This window comes from Plectrocnemia conspersa, unplaced genomic scaffold, assembly GCF_051122295.1.
Source record: "Plectrocnemia conspersa isolate PC_06_02 unplaced genomic scaffold, ASM5112229v1 ptg000012l, whole genome shotgun sequence".
Taxonomy (NCBI): Eukaryota; Metazoa; Arthropoda; class Insecta; order Trichoptera; family Polycentropodidae; genus Plectrocnemia; species Plectrocnemia conspersa.
In genome coordinates, this window is record NW_028277176.1 from 15,374,794 (window position 1) to 15,388,484 (window position 13,691).

A 13,691-nucleotide genomic window follows, 5' to 3' on the forward strand; every position below is an offset into this window, starting at 1 on the left:
TACAAATATTCTCATATATAAAATCAAATATTATATATATGTTGGTGTTAATATTCATAAAATTAGATAGACATGTTCTTTTTTTTTAAATGAAAGTGAAAAATGTATATCTAACTAATTTTTATTTTTTGGGACCCCTTTATAACCTACATAGATCCGCTGCATCGTCTTTTTAAATGCGTCTTTATGTACATGAATTTATGAAATTAAATACACGTGTACAATTTATCATTTATATTACATCTTTATTTATATAAATATTAGTTACTTAGACTAAGTTGGTTATCATAAGTTTTTATATGAACACATTCTTGTACATCCAATTATTTTATATATTACATTATTTTTTGGAGAAAATGTGATTATGTAAGCACTTAAGTTAGGGTAAGTTAGACTACGGTATTACGTACCCCAAGTTAGCCTAACTCATAATATTTTATTATTAAATATGTAGCATAATTTACAGTTTTTGGTACACGTCTACTTTTTATATATTCATATACACAAAGGAACGATTACAAGGGTAGTGTAGCGAGGGAAAGGTACCATGGCTTAGGGTTATACTCGTATAAGGAGTCCAAAAAAATGTTAGATTTATATTATTTACACATAATTTCATAATCATAAAACATAACTATTTGATATACCATATTAATTTAAAAAGAAAATTTACACACTTAAATACTTGGGTTATGATAAGATATTAAACACATCAAAAAGATCACCAAAATAAATAAAAATATTTTTTATTAAAAACACATTATTAAGTAGTACGACATATGCACATATAATTTATATTCTTACCACTTACAAACCGTCGGTATAATATAAGGTAATTTTGCCCAAACATCATTTTGTATTGCAAAAAGCATTGAAAAGGTTTAATATTATTTTTAAACGGTATGTATTATTATATAATATATACATATAATTAATCAATTAAAAGCGCTTTAGTGTTTAATTTTGACCGACCTATTTGTCGCTTCTTTTCAAGGGGTATTTTATCTGGCGTGGAGGGAGGCTTTACATATTTTAAAGGTAAAGCTAATTCAAATGTATGTTTTAATTTTTTTTAAACCTTGGACAAGGCCACGTTTTTATATTCCATTATTATTATTTTTAATATGTATATTGTGACCTTTCATTTATATTTTTAAGATGTAGTTTATTTATTAGTTTTTATTTTAGCTACTTTTCACTGTTCTGACACATGTCCTTAATATTATATTCAGACCATAAATATCACTGTGTTAGCTGTCTCAATAACAATATAATAATATTTTAGAAAAAAATATCAGAATTAAAAGTATTATATTTTATGGTAACTTGTACATATAATCTATTTTATATCCGATTTTACTATGTTTTATTATGTTAATATTTGTATTATGTTATTTAATGCAATGTTGTCAATTGATAATCGATCCTAACATTCTAATGCAAGAAAAAATTAAAACGTATTTAAAATCACAACACAACAAATAAATAAATCTTACTAAAAAAAATAATGTTATGAAGATTGTAAAAAAATTTAAAAATAATTATAAATTGACTATAAAAAACACAAAATATATAAATATTAATAATCTAGCAGAAGCTAGTAAAATTAAATGACTTTAACTTTTCTATATGAAGTATTTACATACTATGTATAAATGTTACAATGAATGTGTATTTCATAGTAAAGCTATATTTTCACTAGTGAAGTACAAATACATTTTCACCAAATTTATTTTTAAATATAATGAACGACTTATCTTAACGCGGTAAAAGTAAAAAGATATTTGAAATTTAAAAGCATACATCTACTTTAACATTAAAATATGTCTGATCTGATATAAAATATGTATTGAATAAAAATCAGATACAGCAAATCAATCTTCTCACTCGATACCTTTATTCTTGAAGTCAACCGGTAATGCATGAAGAAGCAAATGAAGAATAATATATCTTAAATAATTATATGTATACATATTATAAAAGATATATGTCGGAATATATTTACATTCGAATTTTTGATACTCCCGTAAAGCTATTAAGCATTAAGAATAAGAGAGAGCAACAAAGCCTCGCATTTCTTATCTAAGACAGCAATTCAAGACACAATGGCAGTCATGGCGAGAGCATGTATATATATAAGATTTTGATCAGCCATTGAGAGAGGGAGACCACCATCGAAATTGCAAATGGCAGCCGGGGCCGTGGTGCAACAATGGCAGCATTGTGAGCTTTTGGTGCATTTCGGCAAATGCGAGGCCACAAGGGTGGGCGTGTAATTGAAAACGATTTCGTTTATGACAACTTATTATTGGGAAGTCCTCGAATAGTACTTCGATAACGAAATACTTATACGGTATTGTCAACTGTAGGGAGACCAGAGACCAGTAAATCTTGCCCTAATAGAGTGGGGTTGACATCGATGGGGTGACTGACAAATTTAGTCCATCGAAAAAATAAAAAGTAAAAAACCATTGATTATAAGTACAATAGTAAAAGCGACATAGACAAACAGTAGTGAATTTACAAGCAAAATCATTAAAAGTTCAGCACTATGTAACTTCTCTTGCACTAAAATGCAAATATTTCGGCGGTTAAAAAATCTTTTGCTGTTGGGGTATATAAAAAAGATCATTTCGGATATTTTTGTTTGTATACCCCATACCTGAGTAAAGAAACAAAATTTTCTGTGATGACCTTTTTTAAGATCATGAATTGGTTTGCGGGCCGCAAAAATAAGTTTGCAGGCCGCCAGTTAGACAGCGCTAGCTTCAATAATACAAATTACTGAAAATTTATAAATTCATCTTACTTATAATTTAACGCGTGTTTTGTGGATATCAATTAAATTTATAAATTTAATAAAGAAGCTATTTTACAAAAAATGATCGCCTTTTTGTTTATAATTACAACTGAATAAAATATTTTTAAAAAACACGTGATTAAGTCATTAAGGGCTTACATATGTAAACATTCATTTCGTTAAAATATATATAAACATACATATATAGGATGTATACTAATTACTGAGGTAATGAGAATATGATTCCATATTTTAATTATCTATTCAGTTTTAGAATTACTTAACGATACTACAACTTATTAGTTAAAGAAGCATATTTTTTCTTATATTCTTGCAAAAAACGGGATTTTGATCTATTGTATATATAAAAAAAACTTTCGACGTAGTGTGATATATCGAATCTATACCTGAGAGGTAGAATAATGATGTTTCTTTAAATAATGCACACTTGATACCCCATTTATTATCATTGAGGCATTTAGTCTTTATTGTATATACCACACATCAAAAAAATAAAAATAATATATACGCTAGCAGCACAGCCATATTAACAATCGCGAATAAATTACTCCATAAAAATGTGGAAAATAAATATAAAGCTAAATGAATCAGTTAATTATGTTTTCTAAACGTACGAAAGTTTTGTTTTATATCCAAGTATATTGTTGGAATTCAGGCGCGTACGGTGAGATACATTCCCTTTCGCTCGCTCGCGTGCTAAGTGGCGAAAGTAAATGAGAGATAAGGGCGTCATTCTCGTCACTTAACACGCGAGCGAGCAAAAGGGAAAGTATTTCACCTTTCACTTTTTTTATGAAAATAAAATTATTATTATATATTATTAATACCAAGCAAATGGATAAAATAAAATAACCGATATTCTAAGCCAACATGTTAAATACGGAACAAATTCGTAAGCGTATTTGTTCCGTCTACGCACGCCGATTAAATAGCATAAAAAATGTTAGAGCTTTGTAAACATCCCTCGTAATACAAATTTACAATCATGTTGACACGAACAAATATATATTCACGTTGCCTCTCCATGTCCTTATCGTCCTCGTATTTCATGCGACGATACGCCATGTTCTAACCACATTGTAGGACATGAGGCGATGCAATAATGGCCGTATTTCGTTGCATTCCAGTAATATGTCGGTAATTGAAAACGATTTCGGCTTATGTCAAGTTATATCATCGGGAAGTCCTGGCAATAGTTGGTCGACAAAGGATGTTCGAGTGTATTAGTTGCTTTTGTCGGCGCTTAATCTATAAAGTTTATAACGACGCTCGCAGTTATGACGAACACTACCCATTCACTACCTGAACCGAGCTCAGTTATTCGAGATTTGCAATTTTCGGGCTTTTCGGGCAACCCAAATGCCCTGGGATTCGGTAATGATGGCCTAGGGGGCGAAAAAGAGTGATGAAAATTGGGAAACGGGAATTATTACCGCTGCCAAGCGGGCCCGGTTTCCCACTTTGCGCTTTTATATTAAAGTTGAGATTTACATATTTGGGCTTTGTTGTGAATTTTTAATAAATATACATTTGCATAAATAATCGCTTTATTTTTTGTATTATAATATGAATTTAAATATTCAAAACCTGCTTTACATCAAACGCTTCTAGCTAAAGCAAAACATAGGTATATTAGTATAAATCAAGTTAAAATCACATTGTTGTAGAAGTTTGCTTTTATAGTGTCGTAGATAGTGTTTTTGCTTGAAATTGTATTTTTGAAAAAAAAAGACACGTGCTTAGCATCTTACATTCAAGAAATAGCTCATTGAAAAAATATATTTAATAAGAAAAGCCGAATATCTTTTTTAAATATATATGAGACGCATTTTTTTATTTGACACAATTTATTTTATGACAAAAAAATAGTATTAATAATATTTTTTTGTCATAAAATCGTTAAAACAAATCTAATAAAATATCCAGGCAATTTGCAGAAACTTATTTAACACCCGAGTTCCAAATATCTAGAAATACCTTTTATATATTTTTAATTTAGTTTTATATAAAAGTAACGGTTTTTCGATTTAATGAAATTGATTAATATACTTTTCTATAAGAAACCACTACAAAAATATATTTATTTGTTGTTATAGTATCTAATCATTTTTGTCATAAATAGTACCACATATTTTGCAAGATAAATTTATTACAAAAAGATTAATTTATATATTTACATACATAATTTTACTTCTCTATTCACGTTATAAGTAGTATAGTTTTGTTGAACTTTCCGTGAGTCAAAAGATGCGTAATTGTCAAGTTGGAGATTGTTATCGGAAAGTTATGGGCGACGCTCTTTTATTGTGTAAATGCGAAGCTATTGTTGAATGCTGTCTAAATATATATTAGGTTAAAATACAGTTCAAATAATACTTTCAAAGCTAATAAATAACTTCTATCTTGTCTTGATGTTAAAAGTTTTGCAAAACATTTGTAATACGCTTATTTTCCTAGCTAAACCTGTCTATCTTATTGTGAATATTTTAAAAACAATACTAAAGAATCTACTATATCTATTATTTTTAATATTCTCAATAAAATTTAATACTATAATATTATATTACACTGCAATCAATAATTAGATCGAAACACATTTGACCTTTGCTTGTAATGTTTTCAAATACAAATCATAAATGTAATATTGATGATATTACATTCATACATATTTTATAAAAAGCAATATTTTTAATGTATATTCATTAATGAGTTTAACATTTTTATTTTAATAATTTTAATGTATTATTGCGTAAACTCTTTCAGAATATAGCTAGAATAAAGAGCTAGTTTATCATGTGGTAATGCATTCCCGCTGTATCCCCACCACGTACGTTTGTAGGAGTCACAAACACGTACGAAATTTTAGTTAGGTTTCAGTGGAACAGAAATAGAAACTTCCACCATAGATTATGTAATAAAAAATTCTGTTCAGTAAACTTTTTATTAAGAATAAATTCCTTTTCCTCCGAACATTCACAAATTCATAAAATTGCATGTTATTTATAATTTCGTATATAATTTTAAACCCGTATTTTATTATTTGACTTCTTTTTAATTTTTCCGTATGAATATTTTTAAGTGAATCTGAATTTTCAATACGATTTCCGGCGGCCAGCAGCCGTCGGGGAAAAACGAGCAAAAGTGCCGAAAAGTTCTCTTGCCGTTAACGTTTGGAAAAACAAATTCGCCGGAGGTCCGCCAGAAGGTTTTTCCGATTTTCTCCGGTCGGTTAGAGAGAAAAATGCGGGATTATTTCCCAAATTAGATCACGACCAGCTTCGCCCCGGCGAAACCCATTATTGCTCCCCTTGATTTAGTATCAACGACAACCGCAAGGGGTACTCCACCACCACCATCGCCACCACCGCCGTTCAAATCAAATAAACAATACGCTATTATTTTTTCGATCCAAATACATAAACGGCCCGGGCGTGATGGGAATAAGGGCACCAAATGGCTGGCCCTTCGGGAGGTCCGCGGCCGTTAAACAACCGTGCTTCCTTTATCATTATTTTATTTTATATCCCGACCGAATATTAAATTTCATGAATGACGTACCAAATTTCCATTCAGGTACCACGTGAGGTTTGTGGGCGGTTGAGAAGGAGGCGATGTGCATTTCGCTGTTAAAGTATCTCCCGCTGCGACTCTAGTTCTTTCTGCTTCAACCACAGGAGAACCCATCGGTAATTCTGTAAAATAAAAAAAAAGTGAAAATTAAAGCATTATTAAAGTATTATTTTTTTTATCAGACCGATTAATGGACATTTTCTGTTTTAATTTTTTTTACTGCTATTTTTATTGCATCAAGCTAAGATCATCCAAAAGAGTATTGAATAAAGAAATACGTGCAATCACATATTTATGAGTACATATAAAGCAAATTAATTTATTAATTAATAATAAAAAAATAAAAAAAGCATTCGAATGAATCTTATATCGATATCAATCATATAATTAAAATGTAGAATAAGGGCCTTAAAAAAGCCACGTCACATTCTATAGATTTATTTTATTTAACGTGTATTCGAATCCTAATAAATACAACTACAAACTCAATTCATATATCAAACAATACAGTGTTTGAAATGTGAATTAAGCCATGTCTGATTTTATACTAAGGATTGGTTTTAATTGAAAGAAAGAGAAAGCAAATTTAATTAGCTAATGGATGAAGTGCTAAAAATAGAAACCTGATAAAACTTCAATAGAAAAAAGTATCACGTAATGTATTAGACAAAAAATTCGATAATTTAACATTTCGTACTTCTTTTGTAATTTCTCCCATTCATACATCTTTCTTTAACCATAAAGAATAGCAGAGGCGCCCGCTAAAACCCGACAAGGATCGCGAGCGTTACACATAAAGAAAACAATATTGTAATTTAATAAATATTTATGTTACGCTGCGCGAGTAATTTGTTTTATATCTTTCGTATCGTTTGTCAGAACGCAAACGAAAAAAAAATACATAATATGAGGGAAAAGCAGTTCCTACACTTGGCATTAGATATTCCGTTGATCTATGAGTTCCGTAACGTTTCGGGACATGCGGATCAAATTTTGACCGTCGGCCTTTTGTTAGCGATAAAATTGATATCCCCTTTGTGTCGGAAGGGATGCTGAAAATTATGCGATAGAAAATTCTGAAACCAGCGCCCTTTGCCATGTTTGAACAATACCTCAAAATTTTGCGTCTGACGCCCAACATTCAAATCTAAATATTATATCGATCGTGTTGTTTCAATATTCAGTGAGATATTTCGAACACTAGTAAATTCATTGTTCATAAATGTGACTAATATTTGTTTAGTGACAATTAAACTCACATTATTTTTAATGCACTTTTTTAGATGGAAAAAATGTAGTAAAATACATAATAGAAAAATATATGAATGCCAAAAAGACGGCAAAATGATTAAAGAGCTGCCGGTGATAGTCATCAGATTAATGACCATCCTATTCAATCTTATTCAACTCGTAATTAGATTAAGCTACCTTTCAACTAAACAGTAAGAGGTTGCTTAAATAATATATGATAGATACTGAAATCAAGAAAAGAACCAGATGATATAGTCTTCTGCAGATCGACAAGTATCTTACCATTATGTTAAAAATATTATAAAAAATACTATAAAAAAATCCTCAAGAGTTTTTCATTATTTATTAAGTGACTGCAACTGTGTTAATGTAAAAGAAACAACTAACGATATTTTTACAGATTAAAAACTGACAAGTAAGCTGCTAAAAGACAATGTTGTAACTATACGTAAATCTAATCGTGTAAATATAGATTTAATTAACATAAACCAACTAACCTATAATAATATACTATAAGTTTATGTTAATAATTTGAAGTAAGCCTCCAGTTATAGAATTATTTATCCTACACATTATTTTTATTTTTCCTTCCCCAAATGCCCAGTTGTTCAGGGAAAGATTTTTAAACTTTAAATAGCCGTTATATTTTCTTTATTGTTTTTTTAATAAACTAATATACATTTAATTTCTGTATGCATCAGAATAACTACAAATTTAATAAAATTAGTTTAAGTATATTAAACATGTATTTCAATATAATAAATAAGATAAGATGCTTTTTACGATTTATTTTAATCCACCTTTCAAAATATTAAAAAATACTTATGCTTTAATTAAGCACTATAAAATATGATTAAATTGATTATTGGTATTTGTTAACCAATATTACTTTTCCTATCGTATTGAAGATCAATTCCGGATTGTTGCGTATATATTTCGTTGTGATTGAGCACTCTAAGCTATTAACAAATTGGTACAGATTCATTGGAATGAAGTGTATTGGAACACTGACCGAATTGGATTTGTGTTTTATTTTAAAGTGATTTTAATAACACGTTTATTTATTATGAGTTTTATATCATATTGAGCTATTATATATTATGTTCATGTAAATGAGATCTTTATAAGCATTTAACATATTAACAGTATTGATAACTTGAGTAGGATCAATAAACCGACATAAAACTTTTCCTCGTTAACGCAGAAGTTAAAGCTTCGTATAAACATTTTAATATACTGAAAGCTTTAAAACGGATAAATATTATACGTTTTGTTCTAAAACCAAAGTCATAATAACATTTCGTTTTTGGATAACTTTTAACGAATTCAACATATAAAATTAACAAAAATATAAGATTTATCATATTATCATGGCATGTACATACATAGCGATAAAATATACATTACTTATGCAGTGCGCATTATCGTTAAACTATTTAGCCATAATATTATTTTATGTTCTTTTAAAATAATTAAATAATTTTATAAATGCTTTTTACATATTTTTGAACTTTTTAAATATATACAATATATTTTGGATTATTTAAAATTAAATGGACACTTTTCTTAATGGTGCAATTGATTTCTATGTTTTACTAAAAATGTTAAAAAAAAATATTTATATAGAAATATTCATATTTATATATAAATAAATTTAAAATTGTTTAAATAACAGAGCTTAATTAAAACATTATAAATCAATGTGAATAAAAGCTGATATCCAGTCACTTTTATTAGAAGCTGATCTCAATATCTAGGAGCTTTCCGCTCGTCGTCTTCAAATATTTTCAAGATGGGTTATTATAATAAAGAAAATTAATTATTAAACGGAACAGACGGCTTTTACGTGTCTTCCCATCTGGTCGAAGGCGTCACGTTTTAGTGTTCGCGTAAAGTTTCATCCGCTCAAAGCACAAGGGCGTAGTTTCACGGCGCGAGCTTTATAAATACTGCATCGTTATGACGCGAAATAATTGATAATAATCACTAAATTTCTCACTTATACATTTTGCTTAAAATATTCATCACTAGTTTGAAATAAGAAAATCAAAAAAAGTATGGTGATGAGTTTTCTTTCGAATTATATTTACAATTTTATGAAGCCTAAATATAAATAAAAAAAGAGCTTATTATATATCATAAAAAAATCATCATAATATTCATCTTTTATAATTTCTATTACTACGTGTAAGCCGTAGATATTTTTATTATTAGTCTGGTATAGATATTTTACGTGTAACCCAGATATTTTAGATGCTACTCACTTACCTAAAGGTATAGGTAAGTGAGTAGCATCTAAAATATCTGGGTTAGCCTATAGTTAGGTATACCTAATATTTTTGTAATAATTTCTGGGAGATCGGGTAATACATAATTTTGATTGGTAATGTTGATTATAAAGATCTGAAGAAAAATATTACTTAAATAGTTTTTCAGAAAAATATGTTAAAACAATACCTTAAAAAAATTAAATTATCGATAACTTATTGTTTTTTATTTGTAAATCTTATCTTTTCACATTTACTTAGATCAATTAAATCAAATTTTATATTTATTTAAGACATATTTTTTTTAAATACATACAATGAATTCTTTATGAGCTAAAGTATCTCATTATTAATGAACTTTTAATATCACATATGTACAAATTAACTAGATTTTAATTAATCATCACGATATTCATTTGTGAGAAAAGAAAAATTTAGCTAAGCCTAATCTGTGATGATGGATCATAATTATCATTATATAATAATCAATAATTCCGATCTCCTTGACACTATAGAAATTAAGTCTTTCAAGTCAATTGTTAGAGATTTATATACTACTCATCTATCGGGATGGTTAATATTATTATAATTAAATATGACGTATTGTTTTACATAAAAAAATAATATCGCTTTTGTTTTTTTTTTAAATAAATCATAATAAAAATCATACTATAATAAATATTTTCTTATTTAATTCCTACTAGTAATGTTGTAATTTAGGGCAAATTGTTTAAAATTTTGCTCCGCCTAGTTTTAAAATTAATCGGACTTTTACTGCAATAATATGCTTAATGTTCTTGAATGAAGATATACCATCTATCTAAGATCACGCTCCGTTAAATCCTTTAAAGGTACGTTTCTCCTGATTTCCTATTTTCTCGGTTGAGTATGATCTTCGATGTAAAAGCTTTTAAACCGCAATGGAGTAATTTTCCCACCGCACTTCTTTATGGCGCAAAATAATTGATAATAATTACAAAATTTCCTACTACGTCTCTGAAAGATTTATCTTACGGACAGGGACGAATCCATCAATTCTACGTGTTTACCGGCGGGGAAAACTTTTTTCCATTGCGGCCCCTACCAGCACCGTTGTCCGCTTAAATTATGTTACACTTTTTCCTCTCCATTATCCGCATTATGTTCCTTTCTTTTCCTGTTTTTTTTTGTTCGTTGTAGAACGAAATTTATTACGCAGAATTCTAATGTGCGTCTATATATCAAGATTAAGTAATTAAACAGCGCTTTGTTTTCGCTGCGTCTCGAGATTTCTCTCGCGTTTGGCGTGATGTAGTATAATTGATTTGAGGATATATGACATTGGAGAAGTTTGCGTGTTTGTGTTTTAATAAAGTTTTCTGCTCTTATTCATATATTAAATTAAGATTGTTTAATATGCGTACCAAGTTAAACTATTTTTTCTCCATTTTCGCGTTGAAATAATAAACAAGCTCAAATAATACTTGTAATTTCTATAATATCTACCATTTATTGACGTCAATGGGTCAGGTTGATAAATAAATCCTTTTGCCAATTTTTCACCTTTCATTCACCAATAATAAATCATAGGGAACATATGATTTATTATTTTGCTATATTGGAACAAGTCTGAAGGTTGTTCGTGGAGCGTGTATATATCGGAAGCTTATAAATTATTGACAAGTTTGAATTATATGATAATAATATTTATAAAGTGAATAAATATTTTAGAAATAGAAATCTAGTCGCAAATGCTATATAATTTGATAATAAATATAATAAAAACCATGAACCCGAAACACAATAGAACTTACAAAATTAACCGTGAGAGAAGAATCTAAATATTTGTTATGGTCTTAAGAATTTTATTAGAAAAATAAAGATACAAGTTATTTTACTTTTAAAAGCAAGTAGCAACAAGCTTATGCTTAAATCTGTATTTAAAATACATTAGTTTTAGTTCAATAATTCAAGATATTCATCCATTGATTAATTTCTTCTTTGGACATAAAATCATAAGAAACTTCTGAAAAAATGTAATACTATTTTGTTTATGGCAATAGGCAAACTGTATAAAGACAGTGTCGTAAATTTATTGCTATAAAATATGACATGTTATTATTATATAAAATAATCAACCGTAATCCTTAATTATTTATAAACTAAAAGAAAAGTTACGATAGCTATTAAACTTTATAAGGAATGTAAAAAAGTTTTTAAAACCAGTTTTAATAAAACGGGTAGTAAAAGAATATTCTGTCTTGAACTCTACGCGCAATGGGTGTCGAAAAAAAAGGAGGTTCATTAAAAATATGTTTTATAAATTTTGTGTAATATTGTGGTTGTGCAAAGAGTTTTAGATTACGAAAATAATGGCAAGGCTTTTAATAATAAAATATAAACCTTGAAAATGACAAAGATTTGGCGTCAATTATGAATACCTAAAACGTGCAGCACATCCAGTATTGCACAATAGCCACTCAAACTTTTAAAAAACATCACCGTACCATAAAAACTAATATCATATATGTTTCGCATTGTGAATCGAGTAGCATTATTGTTATTTTCAGTTAATTAAAAATGGTATTCTTACAAGTTCAGAAATATTTTTGAGGAACATTTATACGGAAAAAATTGCTTATCATCCGTCTTTTTTTTATGAGTGATGGAATATAATTTGCTGAGTTATTGCAAAAAGTTGTATGTCACTAAGCATTTCTTTAAGCTACTGAAGGGTGCTCTCGACAAATAAACTATTCTCAAAGAATTCTGACATTTTAATAAAAATTCTGACCTCAAAATTTGACCCTAAAATTAATAACAGAACTAATCAAACTAGTGAATGTCAATAAAATATCAGGAGAGAAAATATGTAAAATTGATTTTAATCTCATTTATAATTTACCATGTTGAGAATAACGGCAATTTAAAAGTGTAATTTAACCACAGAACAGAGAATATATAGAAGAGGCGTAAAAATTCATATGCGTTTATTTGACGAAATCTGCAAATACAAATTAATAAAAAATAAAAATCAACTATATACCGGATTTATTACCACCTTAAAAATTAATTATATTAAAAATATTGAATCATATCTTTTTTTGCGAATCGCATTTTTTTAAATATTATTGTTTTAATTTAAAATATTCTTAGGATATATAAAAGACTGTCATTGATAGGCCCTTTTGGAACCCTAACGATAGACGCACAATTTTTTTTGAAACATTTTTCATTAGATTTATTTTACACTACTAAAAATGGTTTTCGAAAAATTAAGAAACATGCAGTAACTTTAATTAATTTAACATCGAATAATACAAATAAAGATTTTACATCCTCGGTAATGGGCTTAGATGCTGTTTAAGAACCTTGGGAAATAAGATACCTCAATAAAAAGACGTTTATGCGCGAAAATTAAATATTCACACTCTCTTTCAGAAAATCGGCTTAAAAAGCTCAGATGCCTTCAACATATAAAATATGGAATAAGAAAAATTACTGCGCTTAAAAATCAATAGTTATAATAATATAATGTTAAACTTGCTGTGATAATTTATTTTGTAAAAACAATAGTTACATTCATTTATTTGTATTTTAAAATTATATTAATGACAAAATTCTTATTTAAAATATGTTATACAAAAAAATGTATTTGTATGATGGATACGAGTACGGCCCTTTCGGGTAATAGTTCAGACTTTCGACGCACAATGCAAAGGGCTTCAATGTTTATATTCGTATTTGTACGCAACAATTTATTCATTTAATATGAAAATACAAACCTATGTATTACAATATTT

At 28.2% G+C, this 13,691-nt stretch overlaps 2 protein-coding genes across 6 annotated transcripts in view; one reads left to right on the forward strand and one right to left on the reverse strand.

The window, feature by feature from the left end:
- LOC148228361 (larval cuticle protein 65Ag1-like) overlaps positions 1–13,691 on the forward strand; it is a 156,371-nt gene that overhangs the window by 26,889 nt on the left and 115,791 nt on the right. The gene's annotated exons all lie outside the window — the stretch shown is intronic.
- LOC148228362 (uncharacterized) overlaps positions 1–13,691 on the reverse strand; it is a 60,073-nt gene that overhangs the window by 4,259 nt on the left and 42,123 nt on the right. For all 5 annotated transcript variants that reach the window (XM_088200229.1, XM_088200230.1, XM_088200232.1 and 2 more), the window contains one exon: positions 6,380–6,513. In XM_088200229.1, coding sequence (XP_088056355.1) covers positions 6,380–6,513 — 134 coding nt within the window. The remainder of the gene's footprint in view (positions 1–6,379; positions 6,514–13,691) is intronic.